The sequence below is a fragment of the Mus caroli genome, unplaced genomic scaffold, assembly GCF_978045245.1.
Source record: "Mus caroli unplaced genomic scaffold, Mus_caroli_1 scaffold_9, whole genome shotgun sequence".
NCBI lineage: Eukaryota > Metazoa > Chordata > Mammalia > Rodentia > Muridae > Mus > Mus caroli.
In genome coordinates this window covers 18,547,421-18,573,663 of record NW_028227264.1, presented here as the reverse complement: position 1 = coordinate 18,573,663, position 26,243 = coordinate 18,547,421, and the positions used below count along the sequence as shown (strand labels likewise).

Genomic DNA, 26,243 nt, shown 5'->3' with positions numbered 1-26,243 from the left:
CAAAGACTGACCTTTGGCCTCCATATGTGCCTATGCACAGAAAAAAACTCATATCTGAACAAAACCACATTTTATTTATTAATACTATTGCTCTGACCAAAAAGTTTGCTTGTTAGGCCAAAATTATAACAGCCTGAAAACTAAAGCCTTTCCTACATTACAGAAAGAAGTTTAAATCCTCACCCACACTCACCCAGGAAAGCCATCTATACAAGTATACTGCTGCTCTTCAGCACTCTATCGTGGGCGTTTATCTCATTTTCACTCCAGATTTCTCTAAGATCCCCATGAATTTCCTACTTTAAGTACCTAACACTTGACACTCATCTAACATCACGACTACTCTAAGAATTGTGTGTGAGCAGACTGCTTTCAAAACTAAAGCGAGCTTGGGGCTGACTCCGTGGTTAACAGCACGGAGCTGCAGGATCTGAGGTCTGTGCCAAGCACCCACCACCCACCCGGTAACTCACAACCATTTCCCTGAGGGGGTAAAAAAAATCTCTGTATATGTTTTGAGTATATTAAAGAACATACTTTAGAGTGCAAAAAAATGGGCAAGTGGTGGAAAGTTAGCAGATAATTCATCTAAACTACAAATCTTTGAGTTAGTCAGTTGGGCAAAGCGAGTGCCTCAGTTCACTAAAGGGGATTCTGAGAACCAAGAGCGGTTGCCTCAGCTTGGGCATTTTCCATCTGTGAGATGCTGTGCTCGCAAAATCACAGGGGAGCTTGCTTCTCACAGAGGCCTGTGAGGCAGACTTTGTCCTCTCCGGTAAATGGTACAGTAGCAATGCTAACACACAGCAAACCGCTCTAGGTAAATGCTACAGTAGCAATGCTAACACACAGCAAACCGCTCTAGGTAAATGGTACAGTAGCAATGCTAACACACAGCAAACCGCTCTAGGTAAATGCTACAGTAGCAATGCTAACACACAGCAAACCGCTCTAGGTAAATGCTACAGTAGCAATGCTAACACACAGCAAACCGCTCTAGGTAAATGGTACAGTAGCAATGCTAACACACAGCAAACCGCTCTAGGTAAATGGTACAGTAGCAATGCTAACACACAGCAAACTGCTCTAGGTAAATGGTACAGTAGCAATGCTAACACACAGCAAACCGCTCTAGGTAAATGGTCCAGTAGCAATGCTAACACACAGCAAACCGCTCTAGGTACCACAGTTTTCAGGCACTCTGACAGCTGGTGTCATGACTGCCCAAGAAGTGCCACATATCTGTCCCCGCACCTGGCAGCTCACTCACAGGTACAACTTCCATACAAATTAACACTCATCAATGTGACATGAAACCCTCTACTAAAGAGCCTCAGCAATGGTATTAGGACTCAAAATTCTATGTAAAATCAGTTTAATAAACATCTTACAACAGCCATCCCTTTCATCTCTCAGCTTCACAACAGAATCATACCTGTCACGAAATAACTGAGACTGCACAACAAACAACTTAAATTCACGAGTATTTGGTTAAATAAAATCACCAGACACTGCCTCAGTGGGCTACTACAAAGCTCTTAAAGGGGGCTAGAGACATGGGCTCAGGGGTAAAGCACACATACAGCCCTCTCGGGTCTTGAGTTCAGGTCCCGGCAGCCACTTAAGGAAGGAAGCTCACACCTGCCTATAACTCCAATCAGAGGATATGATGTTCTTTCTGGCCTCTATAAGTTGCATTCACACATGTGTGTGCATGCAACCACACATACATAATTAAAAATACAATCTTAGAAATACGATTTTAAGGAAGCTAGCTAGAGTGGCACATGGCTGCAACTGCAGCATTTGTGAGGCAGACACGGGAGGAGTGAGCAAACATCCCAGGCTTGCCACCCTTTGGGTTTTGAGAGCCCGTGCTCTGACTTTCTCTGTAACCCTGACGCTGGCATACTTCTCTCTGAAGTCTTTCTAGAAAGGAATAGAAAGTAGGGAAATGCTGGTTTCACTGAACTGATCTCTCCTCTCCCTCCACTGTGTCCCTCACTAAAATACTCAGTAGTAAGTAGCATGTATTCAAAAGGTATTCTACTGAAAGACTTATCATTGCCATAGAATGAAATAATTATATGTAAATATATCTAATTTTAATCCTGATAATTTTAAAAACAAAGTTATTAGGATTAAAAGGAAGTTCTACGTAATATTCAAGTAACTTATATGCTTTAAATAAAAAAGCTTTAAGAATCTAAAGTAAATTATTTTTAAATTAAGCAATTCATGCTTCAATGTTTCCAGTGTAGGTGTATATACGAAGAGACTCTGAGAACATTACGGAGTACTTAAGCTTCTTCGCTGAATTCAACCACTTCCTCTGAAAAACTCCCACATAATATTAAGCACAAAGCCAATTCATTCTCAGTTATCTTTACAAGATGTGTAAATTCTTCTTATTGTTTGAATAAAAATACTCAGTAAAGGATCAATTAGGGAAAACTTTCCAAGAAAATACTTTTATAATGGAAAATTAGAGAAGTTACTTACTCATGCCTATTTTAACAGCCTATAAACCCAGAACTGACTGCAGTAAAATGAAATATATATAAGTGCATTACTACTGCAAGGTCACATAAACTGAGTAGTAGTCAGACTCTCATCTTAACCCTTCATTGTAAAGTCTTCATACCAACCACAGGACACTTCCAGGATGCCATGAGAGAGGAGAGAGGCTGCAGCTCCTACCTACAGCCCATCCCCACCACCCCCTCGCTCTCACTCTGAAGTCTGAGGGAGCAAAGCACAAGGAGAAGCTAGGGATCTTAGACAGGAGCTTGGCACTCGTAGGAAATGACTCAGCCATGGTCTAAGGATACTTTAAACAACACCGTCTCCGCAGTCACACCTGGTACAGATACACAACACGGGGTCTGCATGATAAAGCCACTATCGAGACATGCTTTTTTGGGGTAGGGAGGGAGGAATGAGGTCCCTCTCTGTATAGTCCTGGCTAGCTTAGAATTCAGAGATCAGCCTGCCTCTGCTCTCCAGAGTGATGTGATTAAAGGTGTGAGCCACCCACCCCAGATGTGACAGAGTGAACACGTCAGAGAACTGACAGATTATGCTGACTTCAATCTTCTCTTATACACTCTTTTAACAACTCACTCATACAAACTGTATGGGTGACCCATTCTTAGGCTATATGCATTTTCTACTAGCGTGTTTTAACATATATGTTAACAGAGTTATCAAAATTAAGAAAGATAACATTTAATACACTATTTTAGAAATTACACGAATTACTATTAAAGGTAAGAGGTTTAAGCTATGTCTCAAAGAAAGAAAATGAAGTATTTATAAAACTGTGCTGAGCCTGAATCCAGAGTAGAATATAGCAAGGTCAAGAATACAAGACGGGGGCTGGAGAGATGGCTCAGCAGTTAAAGGCTAGGCTCACAACCAAAAATATAATACAAGACAGCCTAAGTTCGGCCTTGCACACTCCCCGTTATTCTTCAGTGATGCTGTTGAATGTGAACTTCCAGCAGCTGGACGGATGGCTCAGCAGTTAAGTGTGTCTCCTGCTCCTGCATGGACATGAGTTCTGTTCTGAGCACACACACTGGATAAACCACCTGGAACTTTAGCTCCAGGGGATTTTGATGCCATCTGCTGGCTCCTGTGGAAAGCTGTATTCATGTGTACATATAACCCCACACACATACAGAATTTTTTTTAATTAATTAATTAATTTATTTATTTTGGTTTTTCGAGACAGGGTTTCTCTATATAGCCCTGGCTGTCCTGGAACTCACTTTGTAGACCAGGCTGGCCTCGAACTCAGAAATCCACCTGCCTCTGCCTCCCAAGTGCTGGGATTAAAGGCGTGCACCACCACGCCCGGCTTCAGAATTTAAAATATGAAGTAAATATATTTTTTAAACTAAATAATTTCCCTCTTCCTCAAATAAAGAATATTCAAACGGGCTGAGACATGGAGATACTCTAAGAAAAATAAAGAAAACTTAACAGCAGACGAAGAATGCAGAATATGAATGAGAAAATACTTTTTAATCTAATTTATTTTCACTTTATGTACATTGGTGATCTAACTGCATTTATGTTTGTGCAAGGGTGTTACATCCCCTGGAACAGGAGTTACAGACAGTTGTGAGCTGACATGTGGGTGCTGGGAATTGAGCCCAAGCCCTGTGGAAGAGCAGCCAGTGCTCTTAATCGCTGAGCTATCTCTCCAACCACCGGAAAATAATTTCATATTTTAGCATGAACAATAGTAAAGATACTATAGCTAAGAAGAGCTTAAAGGATAAAAGATTTTTAGAACTAGAGTGAGGGGGCTGGAGAAACGTCTCAGCAGTTAAAGAACACTTTTTGTTCTTCTAAAGGACCGAGGTCTGGCTCCCAGCATCCACATGGCGGCTTGTTCTAGGAGATCTGATGGTGCCCCGCCTCAGCAAGGAACCAGGCACCCCACACATACACAGCCAACGTATTCAAGCATGCAGAAGAAGACACAATCAACAAGATGGAGAAGGAAGATCAGGAAGAAAGCTCCTGCACAGAGAGGAAGGGTAGAAATAAAATGAAAGCTACAAGAGATATGAGAGACTCAGACTGGCTAGCTGTATTAACTTGAGATAGTCCCAGACTCATCTGTTTAACAGACAGAAAAAAAAGAGAAAAAAAAAAGAAAAAAGAAAAAAAGCCCAGCTAGTGACAGGGCTTTGGAGGGATTTGAAACTTTCACAAGGTACAGCCTCGGTGAAGAAACGCGTTACAGGCTTTTAGAACCTGACCCTTATGCTTCTGGCCTTGTGGATTTTACCCCCACACCATAAGCGCAAATATTCCCCAAGCTGCTTGGAAGGCTCATCACAGCAACAAAAACAGTAACCAATATACTAGTCACACAAGAACAGAAAGTAAGAAAGGTACTACAGCAAACAAGGGACACAATCTGCTATTTGTCATGAAAATATAAGGCACAAAATCATCACCATGTCCTAGTAACTCAGAAACGATTCTGTGATCTTCTGAGAGGAGGAGAAGATAAAGGACTCAGGAAAAAAGACAACGATGGGTATGGTGGTACAGACCTGTAAACTCAGCACTGAGAGGGCTCAGGCAGGGGAACCCTGAGTTTGAACCAATCCTGGATACACAGCAAGTGCTAAACCAACAATATAAACTAATTTTATGTGTGCGTGTCATAAAATGATGGCCAACAGAATCTAGCATGGTGGAGAGGATCCAAGGGGCTGTACATCACAGGAGACTGATACTGACTGAAACCTAGGAGAACACGAATACTTAGTAACACTAGCAAAGCCTCTGTAGCCATGGAAACAGTGCTGTCTTCACTCCAGATGATGATGCTTTATGATCACTAAACATCCATTCTCTAAACTTTAATAGGGGAAGAAAGCTACTTGAAAATAGTTCAGAAAAACAAAATCTACAAAAATATTAAAACCTAAAAGAAATTCAAAAGTATTAGTAGCGCCCCAAGATAGAGAAAAATTTTGTATAAAAAAAAAATTGTATGTAACAGGGCTAATAGTAAACCTACTTTTCTTTAAAAGGTAAAAATATTTGTGGGGAAACCAAATTTATTATGTTAGCCCTTAGTATCACCGAATTAAAGACACAAAGCGAAAAAATAAAAGACTCTGTCAAAGGTATTAGAATAAATTATTTCATATTCATTAACATAACGAATCAGAACTTTCAAACAAAATATCTTGAGAAGACTGACAAACTTGTTTTAAAAACTGAAAAAAAAAATATATATCTTCTAAAATATAACCCAAGAGCTGAGAGCAGTGGTACACACCTTGTCAACTCAACAACGAGGCAGCTGAAGAGGAACGGTATAAGCTGCAGTCAGCATGGACTGGCTACACAGTGAACTGTGGGCCAGCATGGGTGACAGAAGAAATACTGCCCAAACTAAGCCAAAATTTAAGAAATGGCAAAATAGGAATCAGAAGTAACAATGATTATAAGGACTATTTTCTGTAGTCTATAAATACATACATATAATTCTGCTTTTAGATAAATATATATACACATGTTGTTAAAACTTACTGAAGTTAAAACAGAAAAAAGTAAACAAAAATTAAAAATGAAAACTTCTAAGAATAGAGATAATTTAAAAATATGGAAAGGCAAGAGAAAAAGTCTGCAGGGGTAGACACAATGACTCCAGTCTGAAGAGAACGGAGGCAGGCACAGGAGGCAAGGGGCGGGAGAAGAGGAAGCTCAAGGAATGTACTGGGAGACTGCATGGTGGATGAACTAAACACATTTGGTTCAGGGGCTTAGGAAATAAAAGCAGAACAATTAGGCAAACAAGAGGAAATGATCTGAACATCTCAGAGGAACTATACTGGGTCTGGTGCATGAAATATTTGAAGAGGTAATGCGGTCAATCAACAAACTCCTTAGCTGTTTCTGCAGTCCTTCCAAAAGCTAACAGCTAACGATGGGAACCAGTGGGGCGATGATGTTATGTCAGATCCCCTTGATTTATGGACCAAAAAATGGGTATACCAATGTTCTCCAACATGTAGTTGTAACTCCCAAGTCACACTCAAGGAACTGTGGCCATCCATCACTTACAGGCCTGCACAGAGCACTGGACAGTTTGAGTCCTCAACAGATAAGATCCCAAGTGAGGTCAAACATGGCAGCACTATTCCTTATTTCAAGCTCTCATACTATAAACACGGGCTTCTCAGTGATTTGGTGTCATGGTTTTCTATTTTTGTCTTCTTTTTTGTTGTTGTTGTTTGTTTGTTGTTTTTGGTTTGGTTTGGTTTGGTTTTTCGAGACAGGGTTTCTCTGTGTAGCCCTGGCTGTCCTGGAACTCACTTTGTAGACCAGGCTGGCCTCAAACTCAGAAATCCACCTGCCTCTGCCTCCCAAGTGCTGGGATTAAAGACGTGCGCCACCAACGCCCAGCTTATTTTTTGTCTTCTTAGAAGCAGAATACTGACATGTCTACAATCCCTAAACATCAGAAAACTATGAAATGTGTTACAAAAACAGTGCACAATAGATGAGATATTCTGTTAATTACCTGTGAGCTCACTGTTAATGCAGAAATGAGATGCAATAATACATATTAAGTAATCTCTCTTGAATAGACTGGTTAGTGTGCATGCCACCTGTGGCTCATCAGTTACAGGACACAGTAATCATAGGACATAGTAATACATGTCTTATACGAAGAATGTCTCAGTCGCCTTGTAGAATAGAATTAACCCAAACAATAAGAACAAGTTATCTACATGTATGTGTATCTAAATAAACACTTACTCCTGAGTCAGACATAAGAGTGGCAGTCAATTATAAGTTAGGTCAGGAAGAAAGGCATCAAAGATTATGCTGGGTCAACAGTGGACAATGCTAATGAAAAATCAAGAAGTAGCAGTTCAGATGAGGAGACAAAAAGAGAGAGATCTCTTTCGGAGTTACAAGTGTTGCAACTTGTAAGTAGAAGCCTACATCCAACCCTGTCTTTGAAGTAAGACTCCTCAGGCTGTTCACTTTGGCATAAGGCCTGCATCTAAACCAGTCTGCTTTAGTAAGTCAGGCGTGACAAGACAGGAAGTGTGCTCTCAATCCTTGCCCCTCCCACCATCACCTCAGTAACCTGTATGAATGTTTATGTTTCTATATGAGGCATAAAATATCAAATTACAAACACACAGGCACACAGGCATGCACAATTCCATGGGGAAAAAGAACTATAAATGATGAATACATTGGAAAAAATTCTTCACAGCCCGTGGCTTGGTTTCTGTCTATAGTAATATGAAAAGTAGTACTTTCTGGATAAATTATCAAAACACCATTCAGAAATACCAAACTCCTATAGAGACTTCTAATGGGGAAACAATGTTTTCATACTTGATTTAAGAAAACCTCAGAATTGTAACTTCTTTCAATGTAGCTTTTATAAAAATGTATATATACACTCAAAATGTGACAAGTTTCCATAGCATGAAAATTAGTTACACAATTACAGAGTCTTATGCAATTATAGGTACAAATATAAAAACTATCAGAGAAATTCCTATTAATTCTTCCCTTTCTATCCAATATTATCTTTGCTTATACACACTCATTTTATAAACAAATATATGTATATATACATATATACATTTGTGAACATAAGAGAAAGTTGATGATACATAATTCATTTTCAATATATATGATCCAAACACAAGCTGTTCGAGGCCAATCTAGAAGACAGCAGACATTTTACAAACATGTTCTTTTTCTCTGCACTGTATTCTCTGAAGTGCTTCCTTTTATAGTCACAACCCTTCCGTGGTGTCATCACTGGGGGTGACAGCTAGACACACGACAGCCCCATAGCAATATCAACTCTAACAGCTATTGCTATTTCTGAGAAAGGGTAGAAGAAAGGAAGGTCCAAAGCAGAGGGCGCACAGGGGGAAATGCAGGGGGAGCAGAACAGGAAAGGCAGGGCACAGCCAGAGCCTGAGCAGAAAGGATGCATGGTTCCAAGAACCATGAACTTTACAATGAGAAGGACAAAATGCCCACGAACACAACAGAGCTTTAAAGATCAAAGAGAACAAAGAGCAACAGACATCATTCTGAACATCTTTTCCATCATTTAGAACAAGTTTACTGTATTCCTATGTAAATGGAGGCATCTGATCATAGCACAAAGATGCCTTTGCGTGTCAACGTGGATGTTTGAAGTAGGAAACAAAGGTAACCCTAACACATTCAACATCCCTGTGTTACCAGACAGCAGCAGCTGTACACACTTGCTGTAAGCATAGTCACAATGCCTATTACCAATGAGCACACCCTGCTCTGTGCCAGGGACCATGGCAAGGGGGACAGACAGCAGGGAGACTCTCAGCTTCACTCTGAGTCTCAGAAACTGTAACATTCCCAGTCAGAAGGGCAAGACCTTGTTAAGCACATGCCAGACAGGTTAGGAGCCAAGTCAAAAGAAGCAGGAAGGCTAGGAAGTTATTTTTTAGAAGAAATTATATATATATACACACACATATATATATGTAAAATATATATCATGTAAATGTAATATATATATCTTTTCTGCATGAGAAAAAAACTAAGTGGTAGTTTCAATCCTAATCAGCCAACAAGTACACACAGCCCACCTAACTAAGTACAGTTTACAACATATTGTTTCTCTTCTTAAAAACTACTCTATCATAAAAAGTAAAATAATACTATCATACTCTTCAGTATGGATCAAGTGGAAATTGAATATGAATATTTGAATATATGGCTTTGTGTGAAAAGAGAATCACTTACACAGGGCTTAATCTATGAGGAGTACTACGCGTTACAAACTCTAAGAATACATTCAACTCTAAACTGAACACTACCTGCACATAACATCTAAATAGTTGGAATACTAAACCACTAGAGGTAGAAGACCAGAAAACCAAAGACAGTGGCTAAAGGTAACCCAAATTTTAATGCTAATCCTAAAATGCATGTTGTGGTTTTTATAGTCTCCTAAACATTAGAAATAATGAAATAATAGTTACAAACACATTGTGGGACTTGTATTGTGGCTCAGTAAAATACTGGATGTGGCAGTATCACATACAGCTGAAACTACTGGAAAAACCAATCTGAATATAAACACACACATACACACACACATACACACACACATACACATACACACACACATACACACACACACATATACACACACATACACACACACACATACGCACACATGCATACGCACACACATACACACACATACGCACACACACACACAGACACACACATACACACATATACACACACATACACACACACATACGCACAGACACACATATACACACACACACACACACACACACAACCAAATAGTGAAGTAGCTGCCAGGAAAAAAAATGTTTAGTGGGCAGCTACTCAATATTTATGAAGAAATAACATTATGCAAGGAATATTAACACTATTGTTTATCATTCTAGGCAAAAGACAACTATCCCTGATTAGTAACTTGTCCTTGATATTTCTGATTTTTAGAAATTAACTTGCTCTGATATATTTGACATTAAAATTTTTTACTTCACAATTCTCCAGGAGAAGCAGACATATGTATCACTTGATACATTAAGTATCATCTAGAAAATACATTCCCAAGGGCCTCCCTCAGAAACCTAGTCAGCCAGTCTGAAAAGCAGCAACAGTAACTACGTTTAGAAAATATTCTCTGGTGACTCCTAACTCTAGCTGAGGACCCACAGTGTAGAAGTATCCTTATTCTACTGAGCACAAGCACTCTCACGGCTCGGCCACTGGGGAGCTTGGGGAGTGCTGGGCACACAGCCACCAGGAACAAGAAGAAAGGATCCATATCTCATTATTCACTCTACAGCAACTGTCAGAGATCTGGTAAAACTATTTAAATAACATGCAAACATACTTCCAAATACATTCTACATGTTTATTTTAAAGAGGATACCTTAAAGCCTAAAAAATATATAATGTATAAAAATAATGTATGTATTAATCCAATTCCAATATATACATGGTCCCTTAAAAGATCTTCATCATCAAAAAATCACCTTAACCATATTTCATAGTGTTTGTAAAAATCAAGAATTTTAAGTTTTTCTAATAGGAAAGTTTCAGTAGTCACTTAAGTAAAATAATAAAACAGGAATGATACAAATAATAGTTGAAAGTACAAGCATGTCTCAGCTATGCTCTATTTCCTGAGAACAATCTTCAGACCATGACAATCCTAAGTATTTGCACTTTCATTTAAGAAAAAAGGACAAAAAATATTTCATAGAAAAAACTTCAGAAAGTTGGATATCAAATGAAGTATCTGAAGTCCAATTCACAATATCATGTTTCTATTTGCACATTGTAAACATACACTCTTATGAGCTAGCAATTTAAATGAAACCAGTCATTACTCCAAGATATCGGGGAAAAAATTCTCAGTGCATAAAAATCCTTGACTTAAGTTGTTATACTGGACGGACTTAAGACAATTTTAATAAAAATCACAATTAGAATTCCATAATATAAAATGATCCTACAAAACCTTTACATTGCATTAAAAAGCTTACAACAGTAGCCAAGTCTCCCTTGTGTCCCTATTCTCTAGTAAACGCCTTCTTTTGATTAGCTTTTACAATGTCATCAGGAGACGCTGATTTGAAGTCAAATGGCGTTATTGCTGCAAGAGGACTTATTTCTTTGTCCGATACATCTTGAACTTGTCTGCTATAAAGGAAAGTCTTGTAGAGTTCAAGAGTGCGCCTCTTGCAGCTTTTCAGTGGGTAACGAAGACACAGCGTTGAAGCGAAAGCTGAGGGCCTAGCAGCAAGGGCCTTGGTCCACGGCAGAGACAGAGGGGCTTTCCTAGCAAGGGAGGCTCCTTTGGCTTTCATACTGTCCTTAGTGGAACTGGAAGGTTTCCCTAACTTTGAACTCAGAACTTTAGTGTCTGGTGTTAGAGCAACTGATGGGGCAACTACAGGCTTTGGGACAAACTCTGGAGTTTTTATCAAGACACTAAGATCAATATTTGAATCAACTTCAGGACTCCTCATTTCAGATAAACTAAGCTCAAAAGAATCTCTCTTAATCTGAGAATCGTCTAGTTCAATCGTTTTTGCAATCAAATCAGAAAGGGATAAATTCTCCAGGTCTCTCGTGGGAGCAGCTTTACAAAATGCCAAAGATGACAGAGATCCTGTTAACTCTGATACTCCGTTAGCAGACTGCGAGCGGTTTGCCAGTTGTGACAGGGGAAGGGAACCCAAGCTGGCAGGTGACTGGTTACACAGGTCAGACAAAGTAAAGCACTGGCCAGAGCTGTTTCCTCTGTGTTCCTCAAACAGCTCAGCTAGGGATGGACTTTCACGCTGGGAAAATGGTAAACTGTTATTTTTTACAATATTATTCTTGGCACTTTGTTCAACTTCAGTGTTTATAGTGGAATTATTTTCCACTGGGCTAGATAAGAGCAGTGGATTACTTAAGCTTCCCGAGACATTCTGCACGGGAGTACTTTGAAAATCAGGTAGTGAGCTGCTCTGAATTCCCAAAGAACCACTAGTTACTATGTCCTCCCTCATTGGGGACTCTAAGTCTCGGATCCCTTTGAAGGTAAAATCCTCTTCAGGAGCACAGGCAGATGCAGGAGGTCTCACCTCATCAGCACCTAGGCTCTTAAGAAGCTCACTCTGCCCGCTGGCTGAGGGTGGCAGTCTGGCTGACGGCTGGCGTGCACAAGAATCTCTTGGCGTATCATGAATCAGGTGAGCTAGAGCCAGCTCTTTTGTTAACTTACATGATTCTAGTTCCTTTTCACTTTGGGATCTGTCATGTTTCTCTTTTCTATGAAGTAAATAGTGACGTGGCTCAAGTGAAGAACTATGGGATCCATATTCTGCTATTGAGCTACAACAATCAAAAGGTTTGCTACTGCTATCCAAATGATTTTCTGATTGAAGAAAAGAATGGTGAACATCTTGGGGTGAAACTCCAAAGGAAGAAAATAAGACTCCTTACCTTACAAGAGCCATTAATGTTCAGATGCATGAGTTGACATTTGCAGGAGACAGTCACAGCAACCAAAAGGAGACATGAAATGAGGCATTTAATTACTAAGTGCATCTCTTGATCATGATATAAATGATACTTGTTTATTATTTAGCAATAGGGACCATGAGGAAAATAAAAAGGAGTGTCACCTCTAACAACCTAAGTTACCTTCATGCTATGCTCACTGCGCATGTAACCGTAAGTACCAATGTTCTAGCTGTCATGAATTTATTGAATCATACAGTTCGTGACTGTGAAGGTCTATCATAGTAAAATTATCATGATAACCTCATTAAAACTTTAAGAAATGAAAAAAAACTGGGTTCATTTTATTCTGTATTTAAAGACATTAAAAACAGTAAGCAAACAACACCTGTGTTTTTTCTTTTTGTGTTTTAAGGACACATTATTAATACGAAAGACATCCTGATCAATTAAAAGTACGTTTCAGCTCTCTCCCCCCAAAGAAAAGGACTGATTTCAAAGTAGTTGGCTAGCAAATCTGCAGAAGTCTAATGCAAAGACTAAAGGACATATCAATCCAGGAACAAATGATCAACTCCCACTAGCAGAACTCGTAACAATTAGTACATGTGCACCACACTTCTCCATGTCCATAACATTCTATACCCCAACCCTATAATTTTAACATTAAAGATCTATTGTTTTCTTACATGTTAGCTAAAAATGAAAATGTGATGAGTATAATTTCAGTATTTAATATTATTTAATGATATTTTTAAATAACATGAAATTATAATCATCCACAATATAAACAGAGGAATTTTTAACATTAATAGCTAGGTTCTCATTTCTATCTCATTGAGATTTTTAAAAGACAATAGCTCAGTAAGAAACTAACAAGAAGGAAAATGGTTTCTTTCATCTGACTTTACTTTCTTTGTGCTACTGGTATGCATACACTTTAACAGGAAGGGAACATAATGCTCAGGTTGAAAATTGCCAACTCGGGCTAGAGTTGGTTCAGTGGTTAAGAGCATTAATCCCTCTTCTCTTGCAGCAGACCAAGGTTTGGTTCCCAGCACCCACGAAGTAGCTCACAACCATCCTGAACTCCAGCTCCAGGGACTGCACACCCTCTTCCGACCTCCTACAGCATTACACGAGTGGGGCACAGATAGAAATGCAGGCAAGACACTCATGCACATAAAACGAAATCAAAACTCTTAACAAAAGTGCAAACTAGAAGGCAAATGACACACAGAGAGCGAAGTGCAGCATCCGGGCAGAGCAGGTGAAGGTTCTGTACCTTTTGAAGGCTGTTCTGCGCACACTGCTCGCTCACTCTTCTCCTTCAAAGGCTGCACACCATCTTGTTCCAGAACCACGGACAAAGCCTTCTGCACATCAAATTTGTGTTTCAGAATTGCCTCAATCAGTATGTCATCAGGCACAGCGTCCCCCAGTACCTCTCTCATGTGATCAAGGCATGAATACAGGCGAGCTGGAACACAACAGATTAGAAAGCTGAACTATACAGTACCTTCAAAGAGTTCCACAGTGTCACAGTCGAGAATTGTAAACTACACTAGGATACTGAAAGGTCCCTTTTCTTTGGTAGAAGTTACAACAGTTAATTTTTCTACTATACACCTGCCTTCTCACATCTCATTAGTGAAGAAATCAATGTAATCAATGTTTTTGAATAACACCTGGAAAATACATATAAAGTGTATACAATTAAAAAAAAAAAAAAAAGCGGGGCGTGGTGGCACACGCCTTTAATCCTAGCACTCGGGAGGCAGAGGCAGGCAGATTTCTGAGTTCGAGGCCAGCCTGGTCTACAAAGTGAGTTCCAGGACAGCCAGGGCTACACAGAGAAACCGTGTCTCGGAAAAAAAAAAAAAAGTGTATATAATAATGCCCGTTCTCAATACAGGATGACGTTACATGTCTCCAGAACAATACTGCCTTTTGCTTTAAAAAATACAAGTGGATGGAGCTGGAGAAATGGTTCAGAGGGTAAGAGGAGGCACTATTCCTACAGAGAATAGTTTGTTCTCAAGCACCTATGCTGGGCAGGTCAGATCAGAGCAGTCTCTGACTCCAGCTCCAGAGGAGCCAACACCCTCTTTGGAGGTCTACGGGCACCTTTACTCCCATGCACAAGCCAACCACAGACATACACACACACATACTTAAAAATAAAAATAAAAAGCTTTATAAAATTACAAATGGCACACTGATAGACTGTGACAGTGGAATTTATACTCATCACTTTTATCATGCTCAAAAAGGAAAGGGACTTTGAACTACTTTGAACGTGGTGAACCCAGTTCATCACTAACTCTATTTCTTACGTGATTCAAACTGATAAGCTATTCACAAAGCCAACAAAAATTATCTTTTAAAGTTATCAAAATAATTTAGCACAAAAAATAATCAAGTCCGTAAAACTAAGACAGAAGTGAACATTCATTTTTAAAACCATATTTAAACCTGAGATGTAATGTTTAAAGATTCTCATTATTGTTATAACTAACATAAAAAGTCAGTCTTACACTCATCAGAAGCTAAGGAATAAAACAAGCACACATTTGCACACTGTAGCATTTGGCTATTTTCACACTGATCATATCTGGTCCTCACAGGAACGCTGTATGCCGGACATGCCTCGGAGCACAGTCCTCATGTACCCCACAGGCTGCTGTGAAAGGATCTACTGTGAGGCATCTCTGCTCAAGACTCCTTTGTAAACGCTGCAGTACACGCTTAACTGCACTTTTATTTATTAAAAACAATTTCCTTTAAATGCCAGGACATTTCTGCTTTATATCTGCGTAAGGTTTACTTTAAAAGGTTGACAGGCTTTCCCTGTGAATAGGGAAGAATAGGAATTAATCCATGAATCATTGAAATTGGAAGTCAGTAGTTAGCAGAGATAGCATCCAAACCTCTAATAACTACCTATAGGATCTATTCCCTACACATTCCTCAAGTGGAAGTGTCATCGGGGTGAAAAGTGGAGCCTGTGCAGGTAGACTGGCCTAACTGACTCACATCCTACTTGTGTCCCTATAAAGTAAGGCTCACCGCTAAGCAGTCAGACTCGGGGCGTTAGTGCAGTGCCAACAAAGCGCCTCGTGCGATGCATGACAATTATGCCTGTCGTGTGTGTAAACAGCTGCATGGCAGGCCAGAAAGCTAGCCTTCTTTCTCAAATATAACTTGGACTTTTGTAAGTCCTTAATTACTAACCATGGAAGCACATGTAGCTGAAAAAGGACTTCTAGCCTACTCCTACCTTCTTATCCCTCAAGACTATGCTAATACAAAGAAAACTCCAGAGTGCATATTCTAGTTCTGCCATCCACCAGATGCTCAAGTGAATCTACAGAGTTCCTAAGGAAAGTTTAATTTCTTCTATCTTTATTGTTTCTAACCTCTAATTTTATATATGTATGTCTTCTTTCCATTTATCCAAATTTTGTTAGCACTTGGCATCAAAAAAATATTAATTTATTTATAAACTTCATATGTATGAGTGTTTTGCCTGTACTATGTGTGCACCAAGTCCAGGCCTGGTGGCACGGAGGTCAGAAGAGAGAAGGGATGGATGGATGCTTGTGAACCACCACGTGAGTGCTGGGAACTGGACCCAGATCTCCTGGAAGAGCAGCGAGTGCTCTACTGCACTGAGCCATCTCTCCAGCCTCAGGAGTTGCTGTTTTATTAACCTTCAGAGATCAGCTTTCAGACTCACCACTGCTTCCTGTTTCCAGATTAATTATAAACTTACAAGTTAAAAACACATACAGAAAAAAAATCTACTGTAAGGGAAAATCGAAGCCTCTCAGCCTCCTTCCTTCTCACAGACGGCATCCATCACTCATGCCCTGGCCGGCCCAGTGCTCCTTTATCCTTTAGTCTGTGGCTTAGGGTGACACTTGAAGCAGTGGCAATGTGAAATGTACTTGCAAAAGGAGTCAAAACACAGTTCCTTTTCAAATGTTTCAGAGCTGAAAACAAGCAGTCAGCTGCTGCTGCGGCTGCGGCTGCGGCGGCTGCTCTTTCCTGACTCCTGGAAACTTCCCTGTCAGGCACGGCAGCAGAGCAGGGCAGTCTGCTACTCTGCTCTTTAGTGCTTTCATCTCTAGATTTCCTGGAAGCCATGTTCTTGTCAATAAAACAACTCCTGTCACTTAATCATCTGCTCTACGAAAGCTCATGAGCGAAGATCCTTTCCATGTTCTTATTACCAATCACTGGACTTTCTGCCCTACGTAAAGGATAAGAGAAGAAAACTCACAGTCCAAAGTCCTGTGACTGAGCAGCTGTTGTGTTCAATGCAATCATTTTTTCCACACACAACTCACAAGACACATCAAATAAAATGGAAATTTTCCTTCAAAGATGTGCTTGTACTGTTAATGCCCATAAACATTACTGTGAATGACTTCCATGAAATTTACAAATTCTTATTCGGTGATTAATCATTTTCAGCCAAAGAAGACATGCTATTTTTAAAAAGCCATACCTTGGTCAATTTCACTTAATTGGTGATTCAAAAGAGAATTAGAAGAGTCTCTCAGATCTTCATAGCCATATTCTTCTTCAGGGTTGTCACGGCGTGAGTAAATGAACTGAGCGGCTAGGATATAAAAAGAAAGCACAGTAGCACAGCCGATCCGCAGTAGGCTCTCATGTGTCTCTAACGCGAGTGAGGATAAATGAGAAGCGGCTCGAGCCCACTGGTAAAGTGCTTCCCTAGTACATGGGAGGTATGACTAGGTCTGACTCTCAGTATTAAAGACAGACAAAAGAGCTAAAAATTACAAATCCGGGAGCTCAGAGGCTGCCTTAGGGCTTACAGTGCTTGTTCTGCAAGCAACGCTAAGCAGTGACTACCCAGCACCCACAGGAAAAACCAGCAGGGCCGAACGTGCCTGTATCCCCTGTGCTGCCGAAAGAGACAAAACCCAACAGCTAGCTGGCCAGCTAGCCTAGCCTAAACAGCAAGTTTCCAGCTCACTGAGAAAGCATGTCTGAAGGCACTAAAACAGAGCAACAGAGGAAAATATCAGGCTGTTCTACTCTGGCCTCTGTATGCTCATACATAGGCAGCAGGCATCTGCATACTCACATGCGTGCATCACACACACACACATACACACACACAGGAACATGCACATAGACTGACATGCACAAATCTACATGCATAAATACACACACAGATCTCATTACCATTCACAGCCAGTCTGACAAGAATGATGAATTAGCAATGTCCCAGGATGATATAAATCCACCCAAGTTCTACCTAAGTCCTAAGCTTAAGGATTTACTACTTTCTCACTGTTGTTCTTTCCCCTACTTTCCAAGACCATTCCATGCATCTAGTTTCATCCTTGCCCACGATTATGCTCCTTTATATTCTTGGTACTGAGATCTTGAAGCACACATCAAACTCATTTACTTAGGAAAGCACCCCAAGTGTATTTTCATAGAGAAGCAAACACTAGACTAAATTTATTATCTAAGAAACACTAATTTTGATAGAATCCAAAAAGTTCCTGAAAGCATAAGCATTAAATTAAGTGTGTATACGTGTATGCATGCATTTTTAATTTATTTATCTAATGTGTATATGAATATGGTGCTCCAGTATGCATCTGTGCACCACACAGAAGAGGCACTGGACCCTCTGAAACTGAGGTGATGGATGGCCCCACAGTAGTGTGCTTAACTGCTGAGCCATCGGCTCTCCAGCACTCAACAGACCTTACATTTTGAGCAGCTCATTTTTCAATCATACAATGGCACAATAAAGCAGTCAGTCACTTCACACACACACACACACACACACACACACACACACACACACACACCCTGCCGCTGGCTTAGGCATATATTCGTTAAGGACAGTGTAAACACAAAGGCAGCACTGCAGAGCAGGGCCTTTACAGTATTCCACTTTCCCTAAGAACATATTAAGCCCAATGAACGCAATTCCTACACTGGACTTCTGTGCATGGCTCCAGGGAGGTATAAATGCTGAAGGAGAAACTACCTCCAAAATTTACAGATAATGCAGAAAACATGAAGTTACAGCCCATGTGTAATATTTATATTCAGAAATCAGAAGGCCACAAGTCAATGACCATATATAGATTAGCAGGGAAGACAAAAAAAATTGTTCTGTCACATCTTAAAATCCAAATGAGTAACATATTTAACAAGTACTGGAGAAACAGGTTAATCACTGGAGACTGAGCAGTTACAATAAAGAACATAGGAAACTTGAAAACTGACAAGAAGTCAATCCATGCAAGGAAACAGAGAACTAAAAGCATCTGTAGTGATCAGTAAAGAAGGCGTGAGGAGGGCGCCCCAGGAAAGATGCTTTGGTCTACAATGCCACCAACACTTCAGTGTTCTTTGCAAGTCTGATCTCTACTGCACCTGTAGGTACACTGTGGCAACACATTCTTCCTCAGTTTAGCTACAGCCTTGTTCCAGGAATGTTTAATGTGAGTGTCATATTAATACAACGCTGCCTTGGCAACATTACCCATCAGTCACAATCCTTACACCTCTTCCAATCAAGCTTTTACCTTTTGAAGGAAAAAGTCCTGAGCCCGTGTTCCTTACTAGAGAGCTAATCTATCTCCAAATGTGCAAGTACTTTCACTAAGATGGTTACTGGTTTTGTTAGTGATCTACAGGTCCTAACACCACAAAGTATTTCAACAATGCACATGTTATATACATATATGCATATTCTTCCCTATATTATGCAAGATAAAATTAGCATTACAGGAGAACACTGAAGAAACATACAGGTTCTCTAAGAATACATTTTCCACAGTTTAAATCACAGACCAGAGATAAGGCTTATAACCATCAAGTAATACTTACATTGACAGTCTTTTATTTCTAGTGAACTGTAAAGTAAAGCTTTGAAATCCTGGCATTTTAGATTTACTCTGTTTGCTACCTAGCGATTTACAGTTGTTTTCCAGGCTTTCATCAACTGTTTTTTGCTTAGCTCAATGTTAACTGTGTACATTCTCCACTGCCACCCACGAAACCTGCGACCAGCAGTGCTGACTGAGGTAACAATCAGCCGCTCTCCTCAACAAGTTTCACTAGCAACTGCAAAGCGGAAGTTAAAGCCTACAAGCACCTGCGCCATCTGCTAGAAGCTTCTGTTTCTGGGGAGGTTCCTACTTCCCAAGCCAGAGAAAGTAAAGGCAACTAGGACAAAGCAAAAGAACCCTGCACTGAGCAACCCCTCTCGCTGCTTCACACCACAGGGGAAGCTTAAGACACACTGGCCTGCTGGGAGTGGCAGTGCACATCTCTAATGCCAGCTTCTCGGGGGCAGAGGAGAGCACAACTCTGTAAGTTCAAGGCCAGCCTGGTCTACAGAGTGAGTTCCAGGACAGCGAGTTTAGTCTCTACATCCCCTCCCTACTGACACACACACAATTGACAAAGACCTTTCACAACTGGTTCCCTTGTCCCACCCGTCCTTTCATGCTGTGACTTGTATGAATTCTGTAAGGCTCCCAAAACCAACGTCACTCAGTGGCCATCACTCTACCTACATCCTCCCTAACACAGCAGCTTACTCACCCTTCCTGTCAGCGTGCTCAGACTCAAGTCAGGATTCTTCCCTACCCATCAGACTACAGCAGCACACTATCTGAACAGGACCTGACACCGCTGCTTTACAGTAAAAAGAATATATAGGGCAGACAGGCTCAGAACAAATATATCAAGGACTACTTCCCAACCTTTATCAAGAAATAAAAAAATGCATGCATGCATGCATCCGTGGCTAAAGTTTAGAAGTTTCTATTAATTGGTAAAGCAACTCAATTACAGGCTTCATTAGACCATGAGTGGAGTATGCTCGCCTCCTGAACAAATAGAAGAACGGAGATTGTTATTCCCTGAGCCTCTCAAGACATCATGTGTTCACTAATCCCCAAAGAAGAACTCTGCTGCAGGTTATTCGGACAGTGTGATCCTGATCCTGGTGTGTGAAGATGAAACCACAACAGAGGGACTGTCACAGAGCAGCCAACAAGGCCAGGGAGTAACCCTGATGTTCTGCCACAGGAGGCCACTGTTCCAAGTAACAGAACTAGTCCAGTCCCAACTCTTCACTTCTCAGGTCATGCCAGGGCACACAGGCCAGTGTTCCCGACATCAGGGAGGCTGCAGCAGGGAATGCAGACTGTAGGTTAGTCTGTGATGCATGGGAAGTGCAAGCCAGCACAGGCTAGGTTCCAGTCTGATGAGACTGCTACACCACACATTTTTCTTTTCTAGCCTGCTTTGGTGGTAGCGCTGTCACTACTGTCAGGGTGATGATGGTGATCACAACCTGGATCTCTCGCAGCATGCCTACTAAGCAACAAGCATGCCTACTAAGTACCCTGAAAATATTCTAGAAAATAAAAAATTCCAATTTACATGCTTTTGTGAAAAGTAAGTTTTTTTATCAAGCAAAAGCATTTAACCACCTCCTGTGTGGTGATGTCAACAGACTTTCAAAAAGTTCAACAGTAGCTGGGCGTGGTGGCGCACGCCTTTAATCCCAGCACTCGGGAGGCAGAGGCAGGTGGATTTCTGAGTTCAAGGCCAGCCTGGTCTACAAAGTGAGTTCCAGGGCTATACAGAGAAACCCTGTCTCGAAAAAACCAAAAAAAAAAAAAAAAGTTCAACAGTAACACAGAGCTAGGGTGTCAGGAACGTGACACACAGAAGTCTGTGATCAACCACCATGTAAGCCAGGCCACATGTATAACTCTCAGAGCAACAACTTCTGAAAGAATAACTTTTGTGCTGTTAGCACACAAGGAAAATGCTGCCTATCTAGAGAGAAACTTTGAATTTGCACTATTTGTGAGCAAACTCTGCTGTATGAACAATCTACTCTACTTCATACAAACTATATTCAACAAACCCTGAAGATCTCAACACACACACACACAGAGAGAGAGAGAGAGAGAGAGAGAGAGAACAAAAATTATTCATGGGTAAAGAAAGAAACTCTTGTAGGTGAACTCGGTGGGGGCATATTTACTTACAAATCCATCCAAATATGACCAAAGCTGGAGAACATCAGGAGTTCAAAGCCACCCTGGCCTATTTTTGGTTTTCAAATAATCTATTGTAAGTGTTAACATGTGTGTATAAAGACATACACACACACACACATATCTTTTTCAACATTACATATTATAATCTCATGAACATTCTGGTCCAGGATGACAATCATGCTCACTTGAATGTCTAGACAGCTCAGTCACAGAAACCCCTTGTTGAACAACGTACCTGTTGATGGTGAGATACAGTAGTCATCCTCCACAGACTGCCCATACAGATCATCATCTTCAAAATCTACAAGACAAACACAGGACTTTACAAGACAACCAGCCTTTTATATCAGTGAGGAAACACCTGGACTAGCTACAAAGTAAGTTAACATATCAACTTTCAAGGGGGCTGAAATGTCTACTTTTCCACAAATTCTAAGAACTTTTCCCACAAAAAAGTCATTCATTAACAATCTATGTCACTGACAATCTATACTTTAAAAACATACATATGTCTTTTGCTTTTAAGTTAATGGGGCTTTATTTAATTTTCTCACATTCCTCCTTCCATCTAACCACACATCTTTCCAGAAGTGGTAAGCACAGGGTATACAGGCAACCAGACAGACATTCTTGGTGGGGAACGAGGATGGCCTCAAAGAAGATGCTTGGTTGAGATTTTCCTAAGGTTGCTTCTTTCTCTAGGTAAGCTCCCAGAATCTTCCCCACCACCTTTACCTTCCAACAGCTGCCTCTAATTTCTTTTCTTCCAAGTACAAGATGTGTTTCAAAGCATGAGAAATCACAGCTCCTTCCTGGCAATAAGTACCTGGCATACATGGACCACTAACTTAAAGTGTTTATAGGTTAACAAATCAAAGTACTTTAAAACTGCAAGGAACATATATAAATTTATAGCAGAGGCTATTATGGAGACACTTCAGTACATAGCGTGCGCACACTCCCAGTTCTCTTAATGCCAAAAATCTCACAAACCAGAAAAGGGTGATCACAGACTCCACGAAGATTAGGCATCATGAAATACGGAGCATATGGGAACACGCCTGAAGTAGACATACAATTAAAGGCTGTTAAACTAGCGGAGAGAGTCTGCAAACATAGCTCGGCTGCTCTCCCTTTATGCACAGTCCTAGGTTCCGACAGCACTGTATATAAACCAGGCCTGCCAGCCCATCATCTGGTACTTGGGAGACAGAATCAGAGGCAGAAAGATTATGTTCATCACCCTTGGCTATACCGCGATTACAAGTCCAACAGGGGCTACATGAAACTGTCTCAAAACAAAAACCTATAGATAGAGGCAGTCCTGAAAAGTACTCGGAAATAAATGGTAAAGTAACGCAGGTGTTACACAGAGGAACCAATAGGTTTTTGTTTTTGTCCACAGACTAACTCTAATGAAATGAGAATACTTTTGTAAAGTTTTAATTACTGAAAACCCAAAAGGAAGCCTAACTGGGAAGAAGAAAAGTGAAAATGAACTTTTATGAACAGGAAGGGAGGAACATCCCAAGACAGGCTACGCTTGCTTATGATGTCACTGATTGTTACAAAGTAATCAAACCGGACCTCGGGTTGCCAAGGTAAGAAGGTATTCGGCAATCAGAGGCTACACAGAAATCCCCAGCCCTTCCCTTCTAATTTAGACCCTCTCTTTCGCATCGTTTCTATATTACTGTCATCACACTGTGGAATCTCTCATGCTTTAACCAGCTGTTACTGTAAACTGTCCTCATGTGTTAAGCAGTACCCTTAAATAGTCAATTATCACTGGCTGAGGAAATATATTGGTAATAAATGTCCCTTATTTCATAGCTACACAATCTCTTCCAGTCCAAAGTCATTTCTTAGTGGTAGTGGTCCACCAGGCCTTTTATACAGACACTACGTATTCTTACAGTGAATGCTTGTCAAGTAAGACATTCCAGGCAGACTGGGTCAAAGTCTCCAGATGCAGCCCAGGGTGTTGGTTGGTCAAACCTGTTAAGGACATTGAAGCTCACAATCCCCCCAAAGGGGGGGTGTTAATAACAACTGCCTGCGTAAACATTTCATGTTCTCCATTTTAAAAAGCAGCAGGTCTTTAGGATTCTTGCATTACTTTACATTTGTGTTTATTTTTAGCTTCTGTGATGCTTAATGATGCTTATTATCCTCCACTCAATGCCAACAAACTGCGAGTCCCTTTTTCATGACCTCCCCGCTGGTGTTATTTTCCATTTCCTTTTTAAAATCAATCTACATTAAGCACTGTGTGCCAATAACTGAGTTTATACACCTGAACATCAGCAAATCGACCCAATTTCTTGAGCCCTTTTAACAAGAATCTTTTCTGTTTCTCACGTCCCCAGTTTTGAAATCCGTTGGAAAAAAAAAAAAATGGAGCAGTCAAAAACGCAGGGACACGGGGACAACGAAATAAATCTGACGTTTGTAGTAGGCCGGCCGCAAGTAAGCGCTAAGCCAGCCTCTTTTCTAACTAAGGCCTCGTGGGCTTGTCTGAAGGAGTGCTATGAGACAGACGTCAGGAACTCATTGCCGGGTCCCCACAGGAAACAGGGACAGAAGAGGTGACGCTTGGATACGAACAGCATCGGATCCCGACCTCGCCACACCTCTGGGCCCTGGAGATGCTACACCCCTGCCCAGTCGGTGAACTAGCTGAGCTAGGAGGCAGACAACACGCCGGCTTCCTCCCCGGGTGTTCCTCTCAGGTCCTGCTCGCTCTCCGCCCGCTCCCTCCCCGCCGCAGACCCCAGTGCGAGCGTGGCTCCGGGGTCCAAGCCGGATTCCAGGGAGATGTAAAGCGGCCATGGAGACAGCTGGAAGAGCTCAGGTCACGGCCGGCGCGGCCTTACCACCCACCTTCATCGTAGTTATAGCCCCGGACGTTCCGATGCCGGGCCATCGCGCACAGACGGCGTCTGCCGCCGTCCCTTCCAGAAAAACTCGGCTCAGAAACCGACGAGGCGCAGACCGCGGGCGGGACACCTCTGCCGCGCCATCTTGTCTTCCGCCAGGCCTCTGCGCCGAGCGTCCGCGCATGCGCGACGTCATACCTGCGCACTACGCGACGGCAAGCTCTCGGGGTCACTGCGGGCCTCCCGGGAACGCGTGCGCGCTCGCGAACTGGCGGGCGGGGGTGGGGGGGCGAAGTCCCGCCCACAAGCGAATTGACTGACGTGGACTTCAAGGCCAGAAATGAAGCAACCAGAGGGTTGTTGAGCCGGGATCTTTCACCTACACCGGTTTTCAGGATTATTTCCCAACTTTGGTTTTTGATCATCTGAAAAGCTGCCTATTTCTCTCAGTAAAAACAAGGACTTTGTTTCAGCTTTTAAGCCTTAGTAAACACTATAGGCAATCAACAAACGTGTAAATTTGGCATAATAATTAGTCCAAGCTGTAGAGGGAACTTTTTGAATGAGTAATTTTAGCTTTGAAATGTAGCCACACTGGGTCAATATGCTTCGCATGTAACTCATGGCTTCAGGTATGGGCTCCATCTTAAATTCATTAACAGCTCTGGTAAACAACTGTCTGACCTTAGCTTTGTAAAATATTTCATTAGCACGAATTAATTAAGAAGGAAGCCTTAGACATTGATTGAATACATAAATATGTGAACTTGCTAAGGGTGTTTAGTACAGCTTTTCAGACACAGAACTAGCCTTGGGTGCTTATGATGTAGTAATAACACATAAATCTATAACCTGTTATTAAACATCCTTGTTTCATACAACACAAGGCTAATAATGCTGTGTAAAAAACATCAACCTTATTATCACACTGAACAAACCATTTTATTGTAGCTTGTGCTTTCAATGCCAAGACCTGGAATCAAAGGCGAATGTCTAACACCTCCTTACTCAGCTTTTCTAATCCACAACAATGAGGATAACACAAATTAAATCCATATTTGTAAGGGGCTCAGATTTGAGTTCTGACTGACTACCCAATGGTGTTCTTAACTCACAATGTTTCATATGGCTCCAAGGCAAAACTTTATAGACAAAAAAAAAAAAAAGAGTAGATGCTAATTTTATGATTTTTAAGTGTTTTGGTTTATACCTTTAAATAATCTCCACATTGCAGCCTATTTCTTTGTAAGTGAAGATATTATCTTATACATTATCAAACTCATAAATAATATTTGCCCATGTAAGAGGACTTAGCACAGGACATTAAGTGCTAAAGAATATTAAATGTGCTGGACCTGGTGGCTCAATTCCTTTAATCTTGGTACTCTGTAGACAGGGACAGGAGGACCAGGAGTTCAAGGTCACCCTTGGCTACACAGGGAGTTCCAGGCCAACCAGCACTGTTGAGACCCTGTCTCAACGTCACATACATAAAACTTAAAAACCAGGGTCAGCTTCTATCCCACTGTAAACGTGAATGCTGTTAATTACAAGTCACTGATGCGGCTATTGAAGTAAATGAGTTATAAACCGACCACATAACTAGTAGGGTGAATAAGAAAACAATCCTGCCTCAGACATGATGCATAACTTGGGGTGTGTGGACCAGTCTGTTTTGTATTGATTCCTGAAAATGGTATATTATTTACACCTG

The 26,243-nt window shown here is 41.0% G+C and overlaps 1 protein-coding gene across 3 annotated transcripts in view; it reads right to left on the bottom strand.

Moving 5' to 3' along the window:
* Positions 1-24,728, bottom strand: part of Hbs1l (HBS1 like translational GTPase) — a 72,312-nt gene extending 47,584 nt beyond the window's left edge. The window contains exons 1-5 of one of the 3 annotated variants that reach the window (XM_021173801.3): positions 24,534-24,728; positions 21,886-21,951; positions 17,078-17,191; positions 13,850-14,044; positions 7,782-12,541 (exon numbers count right to left, since the gene is read on the bottom strand). In XM_021173801.3, the coding sequence (XP_021029460.1) occupies positions 11,124-12,541; positions 13,850-14,044; positions 17,078-17,191; positions 21,886-21,951; positions 24,534-24,576 (1,836 nt within the window). In that variant the 5' untranslated portion in view covers positions 24,577-24,728 and the 3' untranslated portion in view covers positions 7,782-11,123. Of the gene's footprint in view, positions 1-7,781; positions 12,542-13,849; positions 14,045-17,077; positions 17,192-21,885; positions 21,952-24,533 lie in introns of those variants that run through there. The other 2 variants (XM_085842678.1, XM_021173802.3) reach the window with 2 other exon arrangements.
* Positions 24,729-26,243: the final 1,515 nt, after the last annotated feature.